The 26,299-nt window shown below is 42.5% G+C and overlaps 1 protein-coding gene across 9 annotated transcripts in view; it reads right to left on the reverse strand.

The window, feature by feature from the left end:
• The window catches only part of ehmt1b (euchromatic histone-lysine N-methyltransferase 1b), a 175,004-nt gene that overhangs the window by 46,165 nt on the left and 102,540 nt on the right, over positions 1-26,299 (reverse strand). For 8 of the 9 annotated variants that reach the window (XM_038781535.1, XM_038781534.1, XM_038781533.1 and 5 more), the window contains 9 exons: positions 22,012-22,119; positions 21,637-21,782; positions 18,849-18,992; positions 17,295-17,518; positions 14,277-14,465; positions 6,796-6,878; positions 6,425-6,531; positions 5,806-5,928; positions 1,303-1,404 (listed from right to left, as the gene is read on the reverse strand). In XM_038781535.1, coding sequence (XP_038637463.1) covers positions 1,303-1,404; positions 5,806-5,928; positions 6,425-6,531; positions 6,796-6,878; positions 14,277-14,465; positions 17,295-17,518; positions 18,849-18,992; positions 21,637-21,782; positions 22,012-22,119 — 1,226 coding nt within the window. The remainder of the gene's footprint in view (positions 1-1,302; positions 1,405-5,805; positions 5,929-6,424; positions 6,532-6,795; positions 6,879-14,276; positions 14,466-17,294; positions 17,519-18,848; positions 18,993-21,636; positions 21,783-22,011; positions 22,120-26,299) is intronic. The other variant, XM_038781529.1, reaches the window with a different exon arrangement.

The following is a 26,299-nucleotide window of genomic DNA, read 5'->3' on the forward strand; positions in this document are numbered from 1 at the left end:
TACTTAGAAAGAAGCTAATTATGATTGAACTGTCATATTTTCTATTTGTCACAAGTAAAATTATAGCGGTATATCGGCTTCTTGCAGCCTATAACCTAATGCGCTTTTGTTGCAAAATGAAAAATACATTTTCATTATGTATCTAATGTATCCTATTTAACCAGTCACAATAAGCATTAGTGCTAGAACTAAAAATACTTAAATACATGCTGGATTTATTAGCTTTTTCTTCTATTACAAGGTGCTCCCTTCTCCTTTCTTCCTTTATCACTTCTAAAATGACAACTTATGCAGTTTTGTAACTTAAAAGTCATAGATCTCCAGTACCTCACCCTAGATTCCATTTTTAGCTGCTGTTCATTGAGACTTGATGATAATTGGATATTTGAGCAGTCGAGCCATCAAAGTGAAAAGCAATCCTGTGTTCACTTGATATTAGGGTCGTCAACTGTGATTAAATGTATTCCTAGTTTCATCACTTGACCTTCCCCCACATTCTTGCCATTAAGTTGGCCAACTCAACCTATCTTTGTGGCGCACTGCCTTCCTACGTCAACTGGAAAGCAAAAGACTCATTACCCAATTAGATGATGCTGGACAATAGCCAAACAGCCTTTTTTTTAAACCATTTTCAATATTTTTATATCTGGTAAACAGAAATGTTCAAAGAAACTTACAAAAAAAACATACTCCCTGATTTTTGTCCAGAGCTGCACGAGCAATATCATGAATGCCAGGCCAATGCTAGAGGGTTGGCAATTACAGTCGACATTTAGAAATGAATACTTCCAGTTGGGCTCTCTATTTGTAGATCAATGATTATAAACCTAACTTACTTTGCCCCTCCCTCATCCAGGAACACTGAAAAGAATTACTGGACTGGCTAGTTCAGCAGAGGTTGTGAACCAAACCTTCAGGGTTGCCCTGGATTAATCAGTAAGTCACCGCTACGAGTAACCTGGGAGAAAAATCAAGGGCATTAAACCAAATTGTGTTGCTTTTTTCAGTTTCTTTGAACACTTCATTAATTACAAAAATAGCAGAGATGGGGAAATATAGCTGTCTTACAAATAATTAAGATTAATTAAATAGGATAAGAAAGAGTCGGTTTTCCTTCCAATTGGCTTTTGGAAGGCAAAATATGTGGAGGATGCCGAGTGTGTAAGACCAGGTGTTTCAAGACAGGTGGATCATTTGGTGAATCCTCCAGGACTACATCGACCAGATTTGACAACTATAGCAGATTCAGAGAACAAATCTGTGGCCCACAATTTATAACTCCTACACAAATAAATGACTCACCTGACAGCTCACATCTATTAATCCTGTGGACAGAAGATGTACAACCACATCATAATGCCCCTTTTTAGCAGCCAGATGAAGGCAAATTGAACCTTCAACATCCTGAGAAAAAAATCAGAACGTAACTGTAATGTTAAATGTAAAATACTGCATAAAAATATGTAGCTAAGATATGTAGACAGATAAATGCAGTAACTAACTTTCAATTTTGCCCTAATAAAGACTCAGGAGTGCGCAGTAGCAGCCAATTCCAATGTTAATCGCCACAGAATTATAGAAAGACATAGAAACGTGACTGGCAGCACATTCAGAAATTAATAAAACTTAAACCTACTGAGAATATTCAGGTTTCATATTATTTGCTTTACAAAACATTTATGAAGTTAACAAGTAAGCACCATTTGCAGACTCTGTAAAACCAGCAAGGCAGAGATTTTATTTTAACAAATACTGTGAAAGGTCAATTACAAAGGCAATCTTTTTTCAACAAAGAATTTACAACTAAACCACTTTATTCCATTACAATATTAGTTTATGTAGTCTCTACAATGAATCATTTACAATTATTTCACATTTTTAACAATCCAATCCAAGAAATTGCACTTTATAATTCTAAATACGTAGCTTAAATTAATCTCAATATTGAAATAACAAATTATACTGAACGCCAAAGCATGAAACAGTGCCGTGGGTACAAGGCAATGGTTAAAGTGAATTGGATTTAAATCTAAGCATGACTGACAGGATCAAATCTTCCTGTTTCAGCTCATTCTATGTATCTTGTGAATTGATTTTAGATGGGACTAAACTAGTTTCTACTCAAGCCCAAAGTACAAAATTGTGCTTCATTTTGTGATCTCAAAGGCCATTTGGACAGCCAGAAGTTGGTATTCATCTTCCTAAAGTTGAGACTCAGCAATTTGTTTGCAGATTTCCCATACATCTGACACAGGACTATTTGATGCTGATATCGATTGCCTAATATGAAATTATTCACTTCAATAAATGCTGAATTCATTAAAAAGTTAGGTCCAACATTTCTCATGCTGAGCTACATTTCCCAGCCATGGAATATAGCCGGTGATTTCTACCCCACGTCCATGTCCTGTGAGCTTCAAGCTTTCAGGCTATGAAATTCATTTGCATAACATAGCTAGACAAGCCTACCTTGCTTCCCTTGTGGCAAGAGTGCCATGGGCGACTACCTGCATGGCATACTTAATTGTTTTGGGTTAACACAACTGAGTCCCCTGCATGCGCACAAACATATTGAATTGGTGCTATCCTGACATCACACAGCTCAACTTGACTGGATAGCAGGGTACCAAAATTGGATAATGTAGGCCTTCATTGTCTACTCCTGAAAAGAGCATGAGCAGCAAGATGGGTTTTGCAGGAGCACGTTTTACAAAACCAGGCACTATAATAAAATCTGTAGAACATTAGAGCACTTTCAGAGATTATTCAAGAGTGTCCTGGAGGTGTTTTGGGTGATTTTTCAGAGACTCGCATCCTCACAGGGATGGTAAACAGCATGTACAAAGGCTACAACTGTTACAGGGCAAGTATTGCTGGTGCCCCTGCGTCTGCGGTACAACGGGGAAATTGAGCAGAGGTGGTGGGGAAGGCAAACTTTGCATGAGAACCTCTGCCAAAATTTAGCCATGCTCCTTGACAGTGACAGGAGGCTGCCTGGCTTGCCAACCAATACACCTCTCATCTTAGTATGCATGCCCATTCAGAGCTCTCTTGCATGCCTCCCCATCGAGTTCCTTAGCTGAGTCCTCTGCAGCAGAATAGTGAGCTGGGAAATAAACCTTCTCATAATCACATCTGCTTGCAGCACACTCATGCCTGATCACACACAATAAGCTGATTCCAATCTATGCTAGACCTCAAGGAAGGTGCAGTGCCAATGTCCGAGTCTGTAAGTGTCCGATCACATGAAGAGGCCTCTTGATCACTGCTATACCGTTATCTTGCTTCCATCAAGCTGCAGGTGCAACTTTTCGTTTGCCTGAAAAGAGAAACTGAGAAATGGAAGGCTCTTGTAGGAAACTGGTAGGGGTGGAAAGCAAGAGGCCCACAACCCATTTTCTCATCATGCTAGGGATCAGGATGAAGGCCATGCTAGGAATTAAGAAGGGGTATAGGCCATTATCCTCAATGATTTGTGACACTGGATACGGCAGGTCCTGAAACAGCTAGTCCCACAATGCAGAAAACCATCTCCTTCATCAGGCTCACGAGATTCAGGGGTCCTTGCCCCCTGCCAGTCCTGCTATTCTCCTTTTCTATTGTGCACCACCTAGTGTTATAAGAGAGACAGCAGAATTTCAGCAGTAGGGTAGCTAAGTGCTACTTATATTTTGGTGATGTGCCTGTCATAGCTGACCAGGTGGAGGTATGTGGAGGCACTAAGGGGTGGGTCTGAGGCTGGCTGCATTAGTAGCTGTATACGGGCAAGGTGGATTATCTGGATATTAGATGAGAGCCCCGAGTAACAAAACATGCTGCTGGGTGAGTGATGGGGCTGTGATGCATTGCAGCACAGAAATTGGTAATGTGGTGGTTTTCATGTCATATCAAGATGCATTCACTGACATGGGCCATTCTTGTGATGTAATTGCAACTTTTGCATCCCTGTTGCCAGGTCCTTCGGTCCAGACTAGGTGTTGATCATCCTTATCATCTTCCCACAAGCCCATTGAAGGAACTGTCTCTCCACTTACCTGGATGAGTGCAGCTCCAACAGCATTCAAGAAGCTCGACACCTCCAGGACAAAACACACCAGCTATACATTCACTATGTCAACCACCGATGCAGTTTTGTTTAATTCGTTCAGAGGACGTGGGCCAGCATTTATTGCCCATCCCCAACTGCCCTTGAGAGGGCAGTTAAGTTAGCCACATTGCTGTGGGTCTGGAGTCGCATGTAGGCCAGACTAGGTAAGGGTGGCAGGTTTTCTTCCCTCAAGGACATTAGTGAACCTGTGGCAGCTGTATGTACATATACAAGAGGCACTGCAACTCGCCACGGTCAACAGGATGTTCCAAACCCAAAACCTTTACCACCATGAAGAACACCACCATGAAGACCAAGGGCAGCAGACAAATGGGAACACCATCTGCCAGATTCCCTCCAAGCCATACATCATCACGAGTTGGAACTATATTGTAAATCCTTCATTGGCAAAGGGTCAAAATCCTGGCACTCTCTTCATAACAGCTTTATCAATGTCCTTATGTTCGATGGACAGCAGCAATTAAAAGAAAGCAGCTCACCACCACCTTCTCAATTAAGTATGAGCACCAAATGCTGGCCTTGGCACAATCCATTGAAAGCCTTACTCGCTGTAATTTTTGAGCTTAGTTTTATAAGAAATTATCACTGGAATAGGAATCTTCTATTTTATTCTTTCCCATTGAGAAAAATAGAATAACATAAACCACGCTCACCGCGAAATGTATGAGACATTTTCAAATTTTGCCAAATATTTGCACCAAATATACCAAAAGGTATTATATGGCCAGTTGGAAGAGCATGCTGATGGAACAAAAATTCGTACCACAGCTTCATAGGATACAGATTATTTTTGTTAGCATGTTAGTTATAGGAAGTCCTCCAGGATGATTTATTATCAATGAATTATAACTTAACCTGTGCACAGCCCTACAAATTTTCAAATTATATAAGTAGACCCTAGAGATACAATGCTATTTATTGCATAGCTAATGGATAACGTGAAGTACTCACAAGGCAGCAAGCTCACCATGCGATGTGAAGCTTAAGACTTTGAAATCATTCCCATTTGTGTCTTGCGTGAACTGTGGTGCACGGCAATCAAATAGTTACATTTCTGGTATTTTGCTTCTTTTTCCAACCAAGGATATCCTTGGTGTAACTGCACTACTCATGGCATCCCATCTAAAGGATGGCCATGACACAATAGCTGAGTTTATTTAATAATAATTCAGTGAGTAGGAAACCAAGAAAACAGAACCAACGGATAGCAGCAAGGAATCAATAAGAGTGGACAAAGAGGGGGCTGAACAAGTTAGCAGATTCTGTTCTTGGGATTCTAGATCAAGGAGCTCAGCAGGCTGTCATAAATTTAGAAATTTAGAAGCATTTTGTAAATCCGGTATTGGGAAGTGCAATTCTTTCAGGTAGTAAAATACAGAAAAAAGTCCCTTTATTAGTGTGCTTCAATTTTAGCTGTAGAAAGGCATACCCCTTCTATTTCCCCTCAACAGCCATTGGTGGGCCTTTCTAAATTAGGTTCTAAATTATGGATAGCATGTTCTCCACAAAATAAAGAAGTGAGACATCGAAACGTGTCAGTGACTTTGAGTTTACACCCGACTCCCAAACAACATCACAGGGGTGAAAAGACAGTACCAGAAGCCAGTGCAATACTTTGGTTCAAAATTTAAGTGAGGGGATACGGCAAGAAATCCATGAACATTAAAACTTATGAAAACCTTCACTTTCACTCTAACCTTGTGATCTGCCAGTGCGCCTGCCTTCAAGAGGTATTTTACTGTTTCAAGTTGGTTGTTCTCTGCTGCTTCCATCAGCGGGGTCCTCTGATCATCATCACAGGTATCTAGATTAGCACCAGCCTGCAAAAGAGGCCAAATGTCTTTATGATACACCAACTGAAACAATTTTATCATTATGGTTAAAATTCTGCTCAGTTTTCTGGTGAAAATTGTAATGGTTTGCTTCCTTATAATCAGAAAGACAACTACACAACTCAAAAAAAAACATCTTTCTCCACTCAACTATTTGCAACAATGTATTTTTAAATGAAAATAGATAAAAGATAAACCAGGGCAAAATTCACCACACAGACTTCTGCAATTCAAGAAGACAACCCATCGCCATCTTCTAATGGGCAACAATGAATAAGCAATAAATGCTATCTTGCCTGCGAGTACACAGTCCAAGATTTAAAAAAGGGTGATTTACAACATTATAGGCTCGGCTGTAATGCCGACTTAATGTAGTACTGAATTTATGGAGGTGTTTTTTTAAATTGCAAAATTATTTAGGTAGAGCACAAACAAGACATAATATAAATAAGGTTGAAAGCCAACAAAATAAAACCATTTTAACCTGTACAAGCATGTGGCAAATTTCCACGTGGCCTATCTCAGCAGCTGCATGGAGAGGTGTCCGCTTATTCTGGTGTTCAGCTCTAAAGTTAGGATCAATCCCATCAACTAGAGTAAAGATGAGAGGAAAAAATTAAGTACTCAAGCAATTTTCTGTTTCTCTACGGATTTGAAACCAATTAAAGGGCAAATGAATAAATAAAATAGAAGTGCTTTTATTTCCATCTGTAGGTTAACGACGTATGAAAGAAGTGTACAAAGGCAGCCATTCTGCCCATTAAACCCACTTCTTTAGAGCTGGTATGTACAAAACCTTTCCCTTTCATTTTAAATATGTTTTTATTCCACATTTATATACATGTGAAAACTTACCCAGCATTAAAAGCACTTTCTGCATCTCTCCCTGCTTAGCGGAGATATATAACTGCTTTGGGTGAAAACGCAACTTCTTCGGTCTATTTGAACAAAACAAATTAAATCTCAATAAGAAATGCAGCGCAAGCTATTCTTTCATAAATGCACTGGCAGAGTAATGGGAAATAGGTTTTGGCCCAAATATTTCCCAGAGTCAAACTTCCAGACCTGAATTTTCAGGATGGCAACCCATCTCCGCCAACTCTGACAGTGGGCTGCCATTTCACAGTCAACTGAGCACTGATTGGAAGCATGTGGAGTGTTGTTGGCCAATTAGATTTATCGACAGCTCTCTGACACCCCAACCCCCCAGATCGATGTTGTTAACTAATTCTATTTCACATCCTGTTCCAACTGGTGCCCACCAGCCTAAAAACAGTGGCTAGGCAGACAAAGCTCTTTAAGTAGCTATTAAGGGCCTTAGAAGTGGCATGTGTGAGCTTCCTATCTGAAGCCCTAACCCTGACCGCCCACTGTGAAATTGCATCATGGTCGGGGCGGATGGCATCCCGCCCATGCATTTTAACACCCCCATCCCACCTATGCTTCATCATAATAGAGAAGTATTGAGCAGAGTCCAGGAGCTTTATCAAACAAAGAAATTGGGCAACCGTTAAAGGAGAGTCCTTTCGGGACTTCTGGTGGCATTATGTAGGGGAACGATGTGCACGAGGCAGCCCCTGCTAGAGTAATACACTTTTGGTTCTTTCCACTCAGTTCCAGGGGATATTTTTGTTTAAAAACCCACACATTAAATGGGATAAGGTACCTACATTAGAAAAATGCCTAGAAAATCCAGGGAAAAGGAACTGAAAATAGTTCGGCGATATAATTGGAGGTTTCTTGGGGCCCGCCGTGGAAAAAATGGTGGAGGCAGCCTCTGGGACTCCGGTCACTCCACTAACGGCCGTAATGCTTACGAGCGCCTTGGCGACAGAATTTGACAAACACTAGCAGGTTATGTCGGGGGACCTCCGCAAATCCATGTCAGAGCCCTTTGGCGAGGACCAACGAAGGACCAAAGGCACATGGAGCCACGATACAAGGCATGGAGGTGGACCTTTCGAGGCATATAGTGTACAGATTGCCTCGCCCGAAGGGGAGATGTCTCGGATGGCCGATGTGAATAATGCGATGAAGGCCAAGGTGAATGATTTGGAAAATCAATCAGGATGCAAAACATCCGAAAATGTGGGGCTGCCAGAGGGGATGGAGGGCCCAACACCCACAGAGTATTTTGCAGAGATGTTTTGGGAAGGGTGGACTCACATCTCCTCCGAGCTGGATCGGGCTCACCAGAAGCCCCGTTCCAACAAACCACTGCGAGCAGCAATCGTAAAGTTTCACAGCTTCTAAGAAAAAGAGCGGGTCCTGAGGTGGGCAAGGGAGCATCGTGACTACAAATGGAAAAGCTATACCATCAGGTTTTACCAGTATATGGGAGCGAAGCTTGCCAAGACGTAGGCTGTGTAACATGGTTGTCGTGTACAAAAGTGAAGTCCGGTTTGAGGTGGTGTACCAGGTGCGACCGAGTGTGATTTTTGAGGGAAAACACCATTTTTTTGATGCGCCAGGGAGGCAGATTCCTTTGCGACGGCGGCTTGGCTGGACTGGGCTGGGTGCGGGTTGATTGCAGTTTTTGGATATTGGGGATGGGCATGTTGATATGTGGAATCGTTGGGGTTCCTTGTTCATGTTTGCATTTTTACTGTTCTTGTTGGGGTTGAATGGTTTACAAGTTGGGCTTGGGTCTGGGGTTTAGTTTTATATGAGTTTTTGATCTATGTCTTGAAAATACATAACTCCCTGTTGGAATTCTATGTTTTAAGGGGTTTTTATACTTGTGTTTCGTTCTTCTGGAAGCATTTTTCTTCACTCTGGGTGGTAGCTGCCCTGTTAACCGAAGTGTTAGCTAATGAAAGCAGTGCCAAGAGGGTGACTGCAGCTCATTATAATAGTTCTGTTTTACATAATAAGCTTAGTGTTTTTGTTCTGTTCGGGGTTAGGTTTAGTAGGAAAAGGTCATAGTTGTTTATGTTCACCTTGATGTTTTCTGTATCCTTATTAGGGTGTAGTGGTATATCATAGAATCTACAGTGCAGAAGGAGGCCATTCAGCCCATCTAGGGCAAGGGTGAAGATGAGGAGGTGGGGGTAGGGGCGGTTTGCGGACGGCAATTGCATATTTTTTTGTTTAATCGTGTTAGTGGGTTTGGTGGCCATCCTGGCTGGACCTGGTTGCCGTGCTTTCAATGTAACTGTTGGATAATCCCTCTTGGTGGAAATGGCCGACTCCAGATCGCGGGTGGGGGTGGGAGGCTCCAATTAGTTTTGTCACCTGTAATGCCAGTGGTTGAGTGGCCCAATGAAAAGGTCGAGGGTATTTGCTCATCTGAAGAGTTTAAATTCTGACATGGTGCTTCTGCATGAGACTCACTTGCGGATCCGTAGCACCTTTTGCACCCAAGTGAGAAAGATTTTTCTTTCTTCTCCCATGTGCACCAGGTATACTCACGTATTGACTTTTTTGTGGTGGGTAGGTCCGTCCTCCCGTTTGTGGAGGCAGTGAGTTACTCGGCGATTGTGATTTCAGACCATGCAACACATTTTGTTGATTTGGCACTAGAATCAAGTCCCTCCCAGCATTAGCCTTAGAGATTAGATATGACTCTATTAGCGAACAGAGATTTTATGAACGCATGCCCACCGCCATTGGGGAATATATTAAATTTAATAAAAGTGAGCCTATTTCACCGTCTACGTTTATGAAGCCCTCAAGGTGGTCATCAGGAGAGAAATACTTTCCTACAAAATGCACGTGATAAAGACAGAGAAGGCAGAGGCTGACGGACTCCATTCTGGAAGTGGGCCACCAGTACTCACTTGCCCCAATCCCGGAGTTCAAGGCAAGTAGGAAAGAGCTGCAGAAACAATTTGAATTGTGATCAACGGATAAAGTGATGGGCCAGCTATGACATTCGAGGTGTGTATGTTCTGGACACGGGCAGAAGGCCAATCGAATCTTAGCTCACCAGCTAAGATGGCAGGCGGCTTCCTGGGAGATTGTACACGTACAGGACTAGAGTGGAAGTCTGGTTTCCGCCATGCCTCAGGTCAATGTGGCTTTTGAGTTGTTTTATTGGAATCTTTATAGATCGCAGCCCTCAGTGGAGTTCGGCCATGGCTAATTTTTTTGGATGGATTATCCGTTCCAGTAATGGAGGACAGTCGTGAAGAGTAGGAATCCCAATTAGGCCCAAAGGAAATTATGAAATGCTGATACAAACGGGTAAAGTTACTGGCCTTGATGATTTCATCATTCAAGTTTTAGAACATAGAACAGTACAGCACAGAACAGGCCCTTCGGCCCTCAATGCTGTGCCGAGCAATGATCACCCCACTCAAACCCACGTATCCCCCCCATACCCGCCCTTAACCTTACTTTTTTAGGACACTACGGGCAATTTAGCATGGCCAATCCACCTAACCCGCACACCTTTGGACTGTGGGAGGAAACCGGAGCACCCGGAGGAAACCCACGCACACACGGGGAGGAGGTGCAGACTCCACACAGACAGTGACCCAGCCGGGAATCGAACCTGGGACCCTGGAGCTGTGAAGCATTTATGCTAACCACCATGCTGCCCAAAGAAGTTTGTGGAGAAATTGGTATCTCTAATTTTAGGTATGTTTAAAGACTGCTTTTCCAGGGGTCCGATGCCCTTTACGCTCGCGCAAGCCTCTATTTCCTTGATCCGTTAGAAAAACAAGGGCCCTATAGAGTGTGGGTCATACTGACCTATTTAGTTTGTAAATGAGGACGCTAGGTTACCTGCAAAAGTGCTGGCACTACAGTTGGAGCCCTGCCTCCCAGAGGTGATCTCGGAAGACTAGACAGGCTTTGTCTAGGGTCGGCAATTGTCGGCTAATATATGCCGCCTATTAAATGTTGTCCTCTCCCCCTCCACAGTGCCCGAACTGGAGGTGATTGTTTCCCTATACGCTGAAAAGGTGTTTGATAGGATGGGGTGAGAGTATGTATGAGATTCTTGGCAGGTTTGGATTTCGACAAAAGTTTATATCCTGGATTTGTTTATTGTATAGGGACCACACAGCTGGTGTTTGCATAAATGCTTTACATTCTGGCTACTTTCTGTGGAGTAGGGGCACGAGATAGGGATGTCCATTGTCTCTGCTTCTGTTTGCTCTGGCAATAGAACCACTTGCCATAGCGCTTAGATCTTCCAGTAAGTAGAAGGGGATAAATTGGGGAGGGGTGTAGCATAGGGTGTCCTTGTACACGGATGACCTTCTTCTTTATATTACGGTCCCAGTATCCACTATAGACGAGATAATAAAGCTACTTGGGAGCTTTGGCTCCTTCTCTGGGTCTAATTTGAATTTGGATGAGAGCGAATACTTCCCGGTTAACCTCCTGGAGCGGGGTGCTTTTCTGGCGATGTTACCTTTTTTGCCTTGCCAGATCTACTTTTGTTATCTGGAATCCAGTTGGCCCACGATTGGTCCTCGCTTCATAAATTAAATTATACTAGACTGGTTAATGGGGTCAAATCTGACTTACAGAAGTGGGATAACCTCCCCCTGTCATTGGCGGGCTGGGTCCAGACAATCAAGGTGTTTATTTATTTTTTCAATGTCTTCTCACTTTTCTCCCCAATTCCTTCTTTGTCAGGATTAATAAATTAATGTCCTCATTTATGTGGACAGTAAGACCCCAAGGATCTATGGGCGTTCTTCCAGAGAGACTGGCAATCAGGAGGCTTGGCTTCACCCAATTTATTATTTTACTATTGGGAAGCCAATATTCAGACGGTACTGGGGTGGTTTAGTGATCCAGGTTCCATATGGGGGCAAATGGAGGGGAGTTCCTGAAAGAATTCTAGCATTGGTAAATTGGTAATCGCTGCCATCCTCTCCAGCAAAATTTTCTTCAAATCCAGTAATGGTGTCCACTCTGAGAATCTGGAAGCAGTTCACACAGCATTTTAAACTCTGTCCCATGTCTTTGCTGGCCCCTGTCTGTAACAATCACCTTTTTTTGCCAGCGGGTTTGGAGTCAACGTTTAGGTCATGGTTGGGAGGGTTTGGGGACCTGTTCGTTGAGGGAAGGCCTGCCAGCTTTAAGTTGTCGGAGAAATTTCAACACCTTGGCTCCAATCTGTTCAGATACTTTCAGATTCGCGATCTTTCATGCAAGGCTTTTCCCCATTTCCCTTTTGCACCACCCTCCTCCATGTTGAAGAGGATTTTGTCTTTGGCGGGTAATTTTTTGCATTTACGGCCAGATCCTATCAATGGAGTTGGCTCCGTTGAATGAAGTAAAGGTGAATTTGTTCTGGATGATGAGGTCTGGAGCGAGGCCCTTCACAGGGTCAACTCTATGTCCGCTTATGCTCAGCATAGTCTGATCCAATTCAAAGTCTGGAACCAAGTCATGTTGCTGATGGCTATTTTCGGAGTATCAGACTCGCCAGTGCTGCAACCGGGGGTGAGGGTGGATGTGCTCACCTTTGCCTTGTTGATATGGCATGCCAGCTGTTGGGAACCAGATCAAATAAGCAAACTCTGAACAGAGACATGAAATCACACCTAGAGCTTTATCAGCATGCTTAGTGCTATATTGTAGGAACTCTTACAACACCAGGTTAAAGTCCAACAGATTTGTTTCAAACACTAACACAGGAAACAAATGTTTTGGACTTTAATCTGGTGTTGTAAAACTTCTTACTGTGCTCACCCCAGTCCAACGCCGGCATCTCCACATCATAGTGCTATATTGGGAGAGGTTTTTATCCATCAAGCGAAGAAAGGAGATTTTCAAATATGTTTAGACATTAACACGAATGACCTAGTTCTTCGTGTCAGTGGCAAGCGCCATGGCCTCACCATTAACCGCAATTAAAACTGTGCTCTTACCTTTTACAACTGAAGTTTTAGGAACGCCTTGTCCCACTGAGGGTGCAGATATCCATGAAGACAGTCACAAGACCTAGTGGCAAGATGCAGAAGCACCAAGGCCATGTCCCTTTGACGTCAGCAGCACAAGGAATGCCCCATAAGCTCCTGCAGGCTTGTTAATTTATGGTGGGGTTTTTTAAGTTCTTGCACATTTAAAAAAATTATTATTACTTTTTCAAAGCTTTTTAATTGTTTTTATGAGCTTGCATAACCTTTAACGCAAGCAAACATGAAAAAGTTTGGACCTGAATTATAAAAGTACTTCAAATGAAATAAATGTGAAAGTGCATTAGGTTTCTGAGCGCATTGATTTTTTAAAAATTATTTGTTTACCCAATGGATTATAAACGGACATAGCTGTTCCCAAAGGCATTAGGTGACTGAATACATTTTTTTATTTGTCATGGATTAAAAGTGACTCAGCTGGTCTCAAATGCATTAGGTCTCTGAATGCATTGATTTTGTCTTATGTTACAGAAAGGATTAACGGTGGACAAGTGTTTCTTACAAGGGGGTGGTGGTTGTGGATTAGTTTGGCGGCACTGGGGTGGTGCTTGGGCTGGGGTGGATACTGGGTGCTGAGTGAAGGAGATTGTACGGTTGAGGGCCGAGTGAAAGAGTGGGGATGTACGTGAAGGTTGTGCGCTGGGTGGACGACGGGACGGGTGTTAATTGTTTCAAGTACGTGTTTCAGCTTCTGCTGTTGATAGATTTAGAGTTCTACCCCTGTGATTAACAGCATTTCCTGGAGTAAATCTTTGGGTAAGTTCAATGACAGGGTCCATGTCAAAGAAAACCGTGAAGGGCTGCAGGCAGCATATCTCCGCCCATTAGAAGTTTGAAACTTCTGCATGTGCACAAATCAATAAAATCTTCTGGGTTCTTACGTGCAACAGCGACAAACATCTCAAAGTTCATCGCCAATGCAATTTGAAGATCCGCGCCAGTGCAACTTATTTTGAGAAATGCAGCATTAATTTTTTGTGAACAGTCACAAGGAAGGCCATGGTGATCCAACATGTTGAAGTCAATTAAGGGAATACATCCTTGATCCTGAAATTTGAGATCCCAGCTGTGCCAGAGGAATGGGTCATGTCGACTCTCTACATAGAATCCCACTGTGCCATTTGGCCCATAGAGTCTACACCAACCCTCTGAAAGAGCACCCTACCTAGGCCCACTCCCCCGCCCTATCCTCAAGGAAGAGAACCACTATATGCCACTCTTACAAGTCCTTAAGACATTCAGTTACAGAGCTATAGTGACAGAGCCCTGCTTGAACAACTCAAAAGTAATGGAGTCCACAGAAAGTCAAGAGAAAGTAAATACATTCATTTTCTGTTGGAATTTTTAGATGTTTGCCTTTCCCAAATTAGTATTTTTATTATTTCTTATTTCAAAAAGAAAAGGCTGTTCATTAATCTTTGTTATATTGTAAACTGTTACTTTTTGAATGCTTACCTCTCTGTATCAAGTGCAATAAGAATACTTTCCATAGTCTCTTTCCCAGGCCCAGTTGGCAGGCCTGCAACTGATATGACTGCTCCCGATTTCAATGTGGTAGAAAGGCTGGAGGTATCTGAACTATCAGCTACTTTGGAGATAGCACTCTCAGACTTATTTTCATGGGACATTTTCATCCGAGCACTGCTACAAAAATAGTTTGAACAATATTAGCTGACTATAGATGATCATTCTAACACCAACAGACTTCAAGTTACTGGATGTAAAGTCAAACATATCTGTTTATTCACACAAAAATGAATTACATTTAAGAACTTGGTGCGCAGGGCAGCACGGTGAGGCAGTGGTTAGCACTGTTGCCTCATGCCACTGAGGTCCCAGGTTCGATCCTGGCTCTGGGTCACTGTCCATGTGGAGTTTGCACATGTTCCCCATGTTTGCGAGGGTTTTGCCCCCACAGCCCAAAGATGTGCAGGGTAGGTGGATTGGCCACGCTAAATTGCCCCTTAATTGGAAAAAATGAATTGAGTACTCTAAAAAGAACATGCTGCCCAATAAACAGAATTCAGTCGAGAATCTGGATTTGTTTCGTGATTTTGTTTTGGACCCATCCACCGACCTCCAAGATCACCAAATATTCACTATTTCTCCTCACGTTATTCTGTCCTCAAGTGACAACTCATTTAATAATAATAATAATCTTTATTAGAGTCGGCTTACATGAACATTGCAATGAAGCCAGAGTGAAAATCCTCTAGTCGCCACACTACGGCGCCTGCTCAGGTACACCGTGGGAAAATTCAAAATATCCAATTCACTTAACAAGCACGTCTTTTGGGACTTGTGAGATGAAACCGGAACTCCCGGAGGGAACCCACGCAGATACAAGGAGAACGTACAGACTCCATACAGACAGTGACCCAAGCCGGGAATTGAATCCAGGACCCCGGTGCTTTGAAGCAACAGTGCTAACCACTGTGCTACCCCGCTGCCCATTTTCAGCAAGATTATGGGTGAAATTGAACATTGCCCTCAGACAAGCCTATAAAATGTTTAAAGAGGCAAGAAATCAAGTTTAAAAATTATATCGAACATCCAAGATATAGAAGACAAAATAAATAGGAGCAACTCCCTTTTAAACAGTATCTTAAAAGCAAAACATATTCCCAAACATCTCACAGGAGCATAATAAAAAGCACACAAAAAATGTAAGTTAAATGCTAAAATTAAGTTATGGCAATGTCCAGCAAAGATTTAAAACTTGAGTGAATGGCACGCAGAGGCAGGAGTTTTATCCCTACTCCTGAATTTGTGCCAGGACAAAATTCCTGATGTGGACAGACCTCCTCAGTTAGTAGATTATAGCAAGAATCCAACTGAAAAAGCTATAGGGCTGGATTTTCCATTGCCCGCCGCTGGTAGTGGAGTTCCTGATATGGCGGAGAATCCAGTGTCACCAGAAAAACAGGATCGGCGCCCTTCTGATGCTCTGGTTCCCCCGCTGGCGGCGGCACGAGGTTCATGGCCCGAGCCAGCAGGAGGATGAAAATAGGTCAAATTGACCCATTTGCATCCTATTAATGGGTTCGACACCAGATCCTCCGTTGCGGAGTGTACTCTAGCTTCCAGGTCGTTGCTCTGTAATCACGGGTCTCTGGTCGGGGGGGGGGGGGGGGGGGGGGGGGGGGGGGGGGGGGGGGGTGTCTCCCGATAGCAGAATCTGCAAGGGAATCCCTTGCAATTCCCACCACGCATCAATTTGTAAGTCAAGGGATAGTGAATTGCCTCTGATTTCCTGCTCCAATTGCGAGAACAAATCAGAAGTGCTCCATCGCCAGCAGGAGAACATAGTCCCCAAATGGAGAATTCAGCCCATAATAAGATATGAAGATAGAGGGTGAGATTCTCTGGCCTCCCCGTGGCGTGTTTCTTGGTGGTGGAAGGAGACCCGCCATTGGTCCCGCTGTTGTGAAAGAGATTTCCTGTTGAATCACCCCATGCCGCCGGAAGACGACAGCAGGGGTGCACCATCAGTGAGACCCGAAGATCCCACCGGTATGAATAGCCGGAAGATATTGCCCGCAATTTTCAAAACATTTTTAATGTTTTAAAAACAGTCTTAATAAAATTTAGGAACTGTAATTCAGATGATGTATTTTTTGTGCACCTAACCGACTATCAAAACACAAGTATTTTGTAATCTTTAAGATGTTTAATTAAAATTATAATGAGCCATATAATAAAATTCTAGGTAAATAATGAAGGCCAAAAAATGTACATCTGCAACATAAGAAACGTGGGCTGCATTATGCATAAAATGTTTATCCTTCTACAATTTTGATTAAGTAGTCTATGGTTGAAGATATGCGTGTGTGTAAATGTTTGTTGGATTCTATCTTATGATATACCTGAATTATAAATGCTGTAATGGAAAACAGATTTACTTGAAATGGGTCGTTTAAAAGTTATTTCGAACACCTTTAGTTGCTAACCATTCTGCAAAATGGTGAAGTATTGATTGGAAATGTACACAGGGTAAAAGAATATCCGAATTAGCATCTAACGTTTAATTAAAAAATAATCTTATCACAGTGGTCCGGGGTAATAATTTTACTTGACTTTCTGGTTGAATTAATACTGAAAGAAACCTTTGAAACTCAATGTGAGCACTCGATGTGAAAATCAGCCAATATATTCTAAACCCTTCCCATAAAACCCGATTATATATCTCAGAAGACACAGGAATCTTTAGCTGAGCCCAAACAATACAAAGACAAGTAAACAAGGGCAAAAAAAAACACACCAAGGATTTTAGCAAGAGTTACTAAGCAAAAAATGTTTCTATCCCAAATATTAGTTTAACTGGAACTTGAAAAAATTAAAAAGCAAAATTCAACAGTACTCATTAACTTGTTCTCACCGTGATCCAAATGTGCACAACATAAATCGATTAAAATTCATAGTGCCTGCAATTCTTTCGGTAGCAGTATCATCATTTAAGCAAAGATGCCCTACCTTGATGTAGTGGTGTCTGCTTTTCCATTCATAACAACAGTCTTCTCCTGCGTTGGGAGAGGTACCATAGAGGTAGTGTCTGCTTTCGCTATGGTAACTTCTTTTGCTTGAATAGTATCTTCACCACAATGCGGGCAGAAAGACAACCCATTCATATGAGATGCACAACTCTTGTGAAAGCGGTGCGAGATAGTACTATCAGGCTGACATTCCATGAAGGTCCCCTGGAAAAAAACAATATAAATTTAAACATGCCTGTCATAACTGGCAAGTACTTAATAAGGATAACTTTTTAAAATGCCACTTTCATCCATCATGATGCAAAATGATTGAAAGGGTTGACTGCAGCATGCTTCCGGACCTCTTTGCATAGAAACAGAATGGTAAATGATAAAAACTGACTAGCACTTCCAAATGTTCATAATTTCCCAGCATAAGAGACACAACTTTGCTTAGCGCATCCACAACTAGCTGTGGTAAAAGCATGAATGCTTAGTTTTGAAATCAAGTTGTCCCACTCCCATTAAAGTATCAACGGTCTGCTGCATTGTTTTGTTGGGGGGAGGGGGATCATCCTGGTAGAAATAACTTCAAAATTCCATTATTTGTTAAATTGGAGGCTTCGGTAGTGTAAATAAATCAATAAACAAAAGGTGTGTAACAGAGTACTAACAGAAGCTTCACTTCACAACCGTGTGCAAAAAGGGTTGAATCTAAAGATGGTTCAAAATACAACCCTTTTACGGTCATGTTTGTTGTCAGGTAAATTAATACAATGTGTACTTCATGAGAAAAAGGAATCAAAATTGTTCCAACTTGGCCCTACTGCACTGATGTATATGCCTCGGATTAATTATGGGCAAGCAAGAAACAGCACTTCCTCCTTTTTTTCCTCCCTCTCTCCAAGATCGTACTCCTCTACATGGGAAGAAAAAAATTCCGATCAATATATTCTCTTTTATATATATATAGATAGGGGGTTATGTCCAAAAATAATTTAACCTCAGTGCATAAAAAGATTAAACCATTAAATAACTCGTCAACTGAAATTGAAAAACCTTTTCTAGCTCTGCCACTGTTGAGCCCAAAATAGCTAAATCCACCTTTAAACCTCTTGTGCCATCTAGTGGGCACTCAATAAAAATTGCCAATATACACAAAGCATCCCTAAGCTATTTGTTGGTTGACTGTAAAATGTTCAAACAAAAAAGGATATGGACATTTTTGCTTCTTAATTTGGGAACAAAAAAGGGAGCTCAATATAATACTGTTTTTTCAAACAGCTCTTCTGGTTACCTGAAAAAAAGGTTTTATATACTTTCTGGTTATTAACTATAAACACATTTATCACATTGACCTTTTGGCTTACAAGTTAACCTGAAACTGAAAAAAGTCAGGTCAATTATTTTACATATATGTTAAAAAATATTTTTGCATCTCTGCTCTACATTAAACACATCATTTGAGTTTTACAGTCAATAACCAAAGTAAGTGAGAAATATTTTTCATCTTGATATTTGTACTTATCTACTATATGAAACTCTCTACACTTACAGCAGTACAGAAGTATCCACATCCTGGGCAACACTGATGTTTAACCATCCGGGATCTGTGGTCCTCACACAATACCATTAGCTGCACCTTATTGGAGGGTCGCATCATCTCTTGTTTGATCACGCTGTTAATACAGCTACTTAACTGCAAGAAATATTCGTTCAGGCAAATTACAGCTGCTGATTTGCAGATTTTGTTCTAAATTGATCACCCATGAATTAAATTTTATGAGCACAAATTTTCATCACAGCTGAACTCTGATCCGCACACTCAGTCACCCAGTGTATTAAGTGGGAATGCTGCAAGAATGCTATACTATTGCAGGTGTTTTCTTTCAGGTGGCATTAAACCAAGAAACCTTCTTCCCTCTCAGCTGGATGTAAGAGATCCCATGGCATTATCCCGAAGAAGTGTCCGTGCTAATATTTATCCCTCAACCAACATTGCTATCTGGTTATTATCACATTGCGACTTTTGGGACCTTGCTGTGTGTGAAGTGGCTGCTGTATTAATTATGTTACAACAATGACTACACTTTTAATGTACTTTATTAGCTGTACGGCAATGGGACTTTGCGAGATTGTGAGGGGTGCTATATAAATGCAAGTTATTTATTTATTTATTATTATGGTCAATGGGCTAAAGTATATCATAAACTACAAAAGAGAGTGAAGTGCATCAGCTCAACACTTAGTTCCATGATAGATCTGAATGAATGGATTGTTTAGAAGTACAGTGAAACAAGATTATCGCCATATACTAGAAGTAACAAAACTGAAATCCTAATTTAAGAACAAAAAAAAATCTTCCCTCAATTGTCTTTCAATTGTGCTACTTAAAATTGTGCTGCACAATGTAGATTCTCAGAGTTTATTGTGTATCGGTCAGATGTTAATTGTGTTCAAGTGGTGGTTTTGTAAGGGCATATATAGATATATGTGCAGGCTGAACGAGGGTTTTTTTTGTTGGAAATGCACTGTTTACAAAACTTCCCTCTCAAGTAAAAGCAAAAGCTTTTAAGTGGATAAAGACAAGGCTCCAGTACTCAATCCTTCACCACCTGGCTATTCAAGTTCTGACACAAGGTATTGGGCTGGTTTAGCACAGGGCTAAATTGCTGGCTTTGAAAGCAGACCAGGGCAGGCCAGCAGCACGGTTCAATTCCCGTACCAGCCTCCCCAAACAGGCGCCAGAATGTGGCGACTGGGGCTTTTCACAGTAACTTCATTTGAAGCCTACTTGTGACAATAAGCAATTTTTTAAAAAAAAAATTTTTTATTGGGTTTGTAAAACAGTGCACAAGTTAAATTAAGATTTTTAGGCGATGTATTATATTATCCTAAAATATCTCCACATATATGACATTCTCGACTTTGTAATGGATACTGCGCTTAAAATCAGCGTATTGTAGTATCCCGCACAGGGCACACAATACAGGGTTGGTGATAGTCCTCCGTGTGGCTCGAGGAGTGTGCACTCCTCTGTTAATTACGGGGCAGGGACTGTCATATACAAGATGACCTGACTAGAACAAGCGTCCAGAGACAAAGGGCCAGTGAAACCTAACCAGGTCCTGTGTGTATATACATTTCTATTGTGAATAAACCAGTACTTAATTTTTACTCAACTGACTCCATTGCCTTGACTAAACATATCTCAATCAAACCATTTAGGTAGGAAAGCTTTGGAGCAAACTGAAGATAAATTCATGGGGAGCTGATTGAAAGAGCACCCACGGTTGGCATGGTGGCACAGTGGTTAGCACTGCTGCCTCATGGCACTGAGGACCTGGGTTCAAGCCCAGCCCTGGGTCACTGTCCATGTGGAGTTTGCACATTCTCCCCATGTTTGCGTGGGTCTCACCCCCGCAACCCAAAAGATGTGCAGGCTTGGTGGATTGGCTAAATTTCCCTTTATTCTGAAAAAAAAAATTGGGTACTCTAAATTCATTTTTTTTTTTTTTTTTAAAAGAAAAGCACCCAAATGTCTTCATGTCTGGTGTATTTGTGGTGCACTTAAGTATTTACACAGAGTACACATGCAGGGAACTTCTATTCCACAAGCCTCAGCAAAAGCTCACTAAGAAATACCAAGGATGAGTCATCACAACAGAAGGGTGCATCAATATTAAAGATATAGCACTATATCTTGCACATGTACGCTCTGGTACTAGTTATTGACACTTCATTTGATTGCAACGAAACCTCAAACATAACTCCAAAAATATGGCGAAGTAATATTAAAGCTACTGGAAGCAGTATCCTTCAATTTGCTGCAAAAATAGAAAATGCTGGACAATCTCAGCAGGTCTGACAGCATCTCTGGAGAGAGAACGGATCTAATGTTGAGTCTGGATGATTCTTCGTCAAAGCTTTGACAGAGTGTCATCCAGCCTTGAAATGTTAGCTCCCTTCTCTCTCCAAAGATTCTGTCAAACCTGCTGAGGTTGTCCAGCATTTCCGGTGTTTGTTTCAGATCTCAGCATCCACAGTAATTTTCTTTTATCCTTCAATTTGATAACTCTTCAAGAAATTAAAGTGCATTATCCTAAATGTAGTATTCATATTCTTTCAGAAAGGTACGTTTAACATTTTTTTATTTGAAACCATCCCATTCTATAATTTTCAGTACAATTTCAACTTTATTGGCAGAGGAAAATTAGTTTGATAAATAATCAAAACCTAAATTTAAATGTAATTCAGACATTATGAAAATCATAACAATCCAACAACCAACATAAACCTGTCCATACGATTTCTTTTGCAAACTTGTGCTAAGTGGTTCTTACCTCTTGGTCTATATTCTCAGTGGCCATACACTTATCGTTACCCAGTTTAACAATCTCTCGGCTTTTTGGTGTTTCCATCCGACAGCTACAAAGAGGTAACTCCTGTAGCTTATCTAATTCCATTGAGTCAGAGCTTTGGGAAATACCTGCATACAATTACAATATGCGAACTGCTTATTTCAAACCCTTTTTTTAAGTATAAAAATAATCGTTAAGAATGGTTGAAAGCATTCACACAGTCATGCAAAATTCAACTGAACTAAAATCTACATTTCCCAAATGTTCCTTCACGGCAATTTTTAAAAAACAACTGTGGCTGTATATCTGGAAACAACTCAACAAAAAAAAACTTTCAAACTTATAAATCAACTTTACCTGTAGACTGTGACGAGAATAGGCCACCTGCAGGCAGGTTCAGTGAGCTAAGGGGCATCTCGGTATACTCATTATTACCTGTCAGAGTTTGAGTCTCTATTTCAGCACCTGTAAAAAGTTAGATTTACACTCAGATGTTTATACAAACACTTTAACCATCAAACAGCCAGGATTTGGAGGCTGATTCTGAAATATCTATGTTTTGCTACAAATATAAGCCCCTAAACATTTTCTTACCTGGAGTGTTGTTTTCTCCAAGCGCAGTTCAGTAGGTCACAGAATTCCTAACTTCGTAATAAGGGTTTGAATTCAAGATTAATGGCTAAAATTTGCTCGTTGGTTTCTTGAATTTAAATTCTACTGAATATTCTATTGGTGATGTCATGTTAGAGGAATACAGCTGACACACTGTTCACCCATCAATGACAAACATTTAATTATGAATATAATCTATATACAGTGCAGTTAGTACATTCTGTGATTGTTAACCCTTCCTTTGACAAAACACAGGTTTCTGAAGTGTAGCCTTCAGTGACAGGTGATACAATGGATAGCCCAAACACCAAGGAAGGCATCAATTCTGTGGAACCTGATGCCTGTCTCTTTGATGCTCTGGGGATATGCAACCAGGCAGGAAGAAGGGCATAAGCGGCCACACCACAACACCCCCCCCCCCCCCCAGACCCCCCCAAGAATTTTCCAACCATTATTTGGGTTATTTAATTCTGTGGCCTTAAAGGGTGGAATTTTGAGCCAGCGTCAGCAAGAACAGCAACACAGGTGGAAATTATGACGAGAACCACATTTCCTGATTTTTCAGATCCCTCGCAAGTAGCGTAACAAGAATTCTGCCACAAAAGTCTGTGAACTCGGTGGAGCAGTAGTTAGCACTGCCGCCCCACAGTGCCAGGGACTCGGTTTCAATTCTGACTTTGGTTGTCTGTTTGGAATGTGCACGATCTCCCCGTGACTGACTGGGTTTGCTTCGGGTGCTCTGGTTTCCTACAACAGTTCATAGATACGCAGGGTAGATGGATTGACCATGCAAATTTGCCCCTTAGTGTCAAAAGATGTGCAGGTTACAGTAAGGGGATTGGGTTGTGGAGTGACCCTCGGTGGAGTGCTCTTTTCGGAGGGTCAGTGCAGACTCGATGGGATGAATGAATAGCCTCCTTCTGTACTGTAGGGATTCTGTGATTCTATAAAGTACATTATAATAACTTGAGCAAGCCCTGCTGCCTGAAGACTTTCACACAGTACGAAGGGGAACTACGATGATAATGAACCCCAACACTCTTGAAGCACTGTGAAGCCAGAGGGCATGGGATGTTTGGAAGTTCAAGGCCATTGGTTATGGAGGCCAGGATATCAGGAATTAGTCGGCTGGCTGTTCAAGTTGGAAGGCTTGTTTAATCCGCAGCCCTCGAGAATGTTTTGTTTATTAAACAGTCAGCAGTAACAAAGATTTGAAAGTCAACGTGGTAAAATTCCACATGTCACACTAACCATTAATGGGTACCAATACAAAGCTATATAATCTCATGCTCCCCCCCAAAAAATGGTATCACCCTCACAGGTTCCTCAACAGAAATGGAGGAAAGCCTGGGAGGATCTGTCCAGCAATGTGTTACTGGAGTGTGCCCTCGAAGGATGACGATGGCATGCTAATTGCAGTGTTCACACACATCAGGTGTGCCTCACTTGCCACAAGGAGAAGCCAGTTGCCTAACCAACCAGGTCCCTGGCCCTTCCTTGATGATGTGGAGATGCCGGCGTTGGACTGTGGTGAGCACAGTTAGAAGTCTTACAACACCAGGTTAAAGTCCAACAGGTTTGTTTGGAAGGAGCAGTGCTCCAAAAGCCAGTGATTTGAAACAAACCAGTTGGACTTTAACCTGGTGTTGTTAAGACTTCTTACTGACTTCCTTGATGTGTCAATTATGCTAATTCCGTCAGCATTACAATAGTGCCATTGATTGGCTCCTAATTGTGAACCTTGAAGGCAGCACAGTTTGAGAGAGAAAACACACGCCTTCAGTTTGGGCTTGAACCAGGCTCCTGGGCTGAAGATTCATCCCGACTCCTTTCTCCCCCCTCCCCAAATGGAAGAACTGAACCAGTCAACCAACCTCCCTCATCTGACTTGGGGCACGTGCTCATCCTATGCCACTTCCTCATCTGCCATCCTGTGCTTCACTCTCTTGTCTCTTTTTTTGCTCTCTCAATAACCATAACACCTAGGGGAGAAATCTTTAAACTCCTTGCTCTTCCCACCAACAAACAGAAAAAACATTTAATGGTGGCACCATCTTCGCCACTGGAAGGTACCTCCAGGGCTACCTATGCAGCAGTGGCAGCTTCTCAGGTTAATGCTACTCTTCAGTCCTGTCAACACTACTCATGCAGGCCTGTCACCCTTCAATTGTGACACGAAAGGTAAGGGTGAAATGCAACACCCACCCTAAAATGCCAATAGAGGAATGCATATATAGGCAATGTCATCCGCCCTGTCTCCAAGAGTCACCTGGCCTCCAATCCCCATTTTCAGTGGAGATCTTATATGTGGCCGGTCCTTGAGGGCAGTGTGGTGCTTCGCTTTGCCAATGTCTATGCTCCCCTGGGTGGCCAGCAACAAACTACTTTCTTTAAACAAGTGTCCAATCTTCTCAGCTCCATCGATGCAGGAGACCGCATCGTCCTTGGGGAAAATTTTAACTGAGCCCTCTGTACACAGCGCTGCATGTCAGTGGTGGTGAAATTGAGAGACCTGATCAGGTCATTCAACTTGGTAGACATCTGGTGACATCTCCATCCTGACTCCAGCGTGTTCCCTTTTGTGAGACCAGGAGTCGGAGCATCCCGAATAGACTGCCTTTAGATTTCAACGGCACAGATGCTTGGCATTCAGTCAGCTTCCATGCAGCAGGTGCCTTGCTCGGACCACTGCCCCGTGTGGGCGGAATGTGCCCCATCTTGTGTTCGGGAGGGGCCCTTGCATTCGTACTTTAACAAGGCTGTTGGAGGATCAGCAGTTCCTGGACTCATTTTGTCATTTCTGGGCTGGCTGGAAAAGGAAGCAAGGAGAGTTCCCTTCCTTAATAATATTAATCTTCACTAGTGTCACAAGTAGGCTTACATTAACACTGCAATGAAGTTATTGTGAAAATCCCTGACTGCGCCTGTTTGGTCCACTGAGTGAGAATTTAGAATATCCAATTCACCTAACAAGCACGTCTCCCGGGACTTGTGGGAGGAAACCAGAACACCCAGAGGAAACCCAAGCAGACACAGGGAGAACATGCAGATTCCGCACTCAGTGACCCAACCTGGGAATCGAACCTAGGTCCCTGGCGCTGTAATGCAGCAGTGCTTACCAATGTGCCACTGTGCCACCCGTGAGGCTATGGTGGGACATGGGCAAGACTCACATCCGTGTCTTCAGTCAGCAGTATGCAAGGGGGTTGACAAAGAGGCGGAAATCCAAGGTCTAGAAGATGGTGAAGTAGGTCTTGAGCCGCATCTCAGTCAGCCCAAGGGCAAGGACCGGATGAGCTAACTGTGGAGTTCTTTAGGGTATTCTGGGACCGATTACGTGGGGGTTCTAAAGGAGCGTATCGTGATTGGGGAGATGCTCCTTTCATGGCACAGGGCTATTATTGCCCTGCTGCCCAAGAGGTATCATCTGCTGTCGTCAGAGAGCTACTGCTCAGGAATATGCACCTCCAGCATTTCAGGTGGCTGGCAGAGGGACAGTCTGTGGCTGCGGGGGTTGACCAGGATCGGGGTCATATGCGTGGCAGGGGAGTGGACTAGATGACACCCTATGAGTTGGCGCATTGGTGAGTGGCTCGTGACCAATTCCATCCGCGACCTAAAGATGGTCGAGCTCTGAGCACATGAAACTCGTCGTCTCGAGGTGCCGCAGATTATGGTGAATTCCTGTCTGAGCACACCACTGCTCGGATGGAATTTCATAATGGCCCCAAGCCCCCTCGGGAACTGGAGCCCCATAGTCCGAACTGCCTCACAGAAATGCCCACCTTGTTCTTTTGCACTGTACAGAGGGGTTTGCTGTATGGACATTTGCTGCACGCCCTTCACTTATTTGCTCTCGCCTGTCACCCAGACATGCCTTTGCAAGCTTTATTGCCATCCGGCAGCAGAGGTCTCCAGTTCAGTTCCCTCTAGTCAGAAATCCTCCCCCTTAACATTGGGGACTTGGGGTAGAGGGTGTTGCACGCAGCAGTCCCATACAACCATAGACTGCATTGTTTTGCCAACTCCCAAG

Source organism: Scyliorhinus canicula, chromosome 21 (assembly GCF_902713615.1).
Source record: "Scyliorhinus canicula chromosome 21, sScyCan1.1, whole genome shotgun sequence".
NCBI classification, from domain to species: domain Eukaryota; kingdom Metazoa; phylum Chordata; class Chondrichthyes; order Carcharhiniformes; family Scyliorhinidae; genus Scyliorhinus; species Scyliorhinus canicula.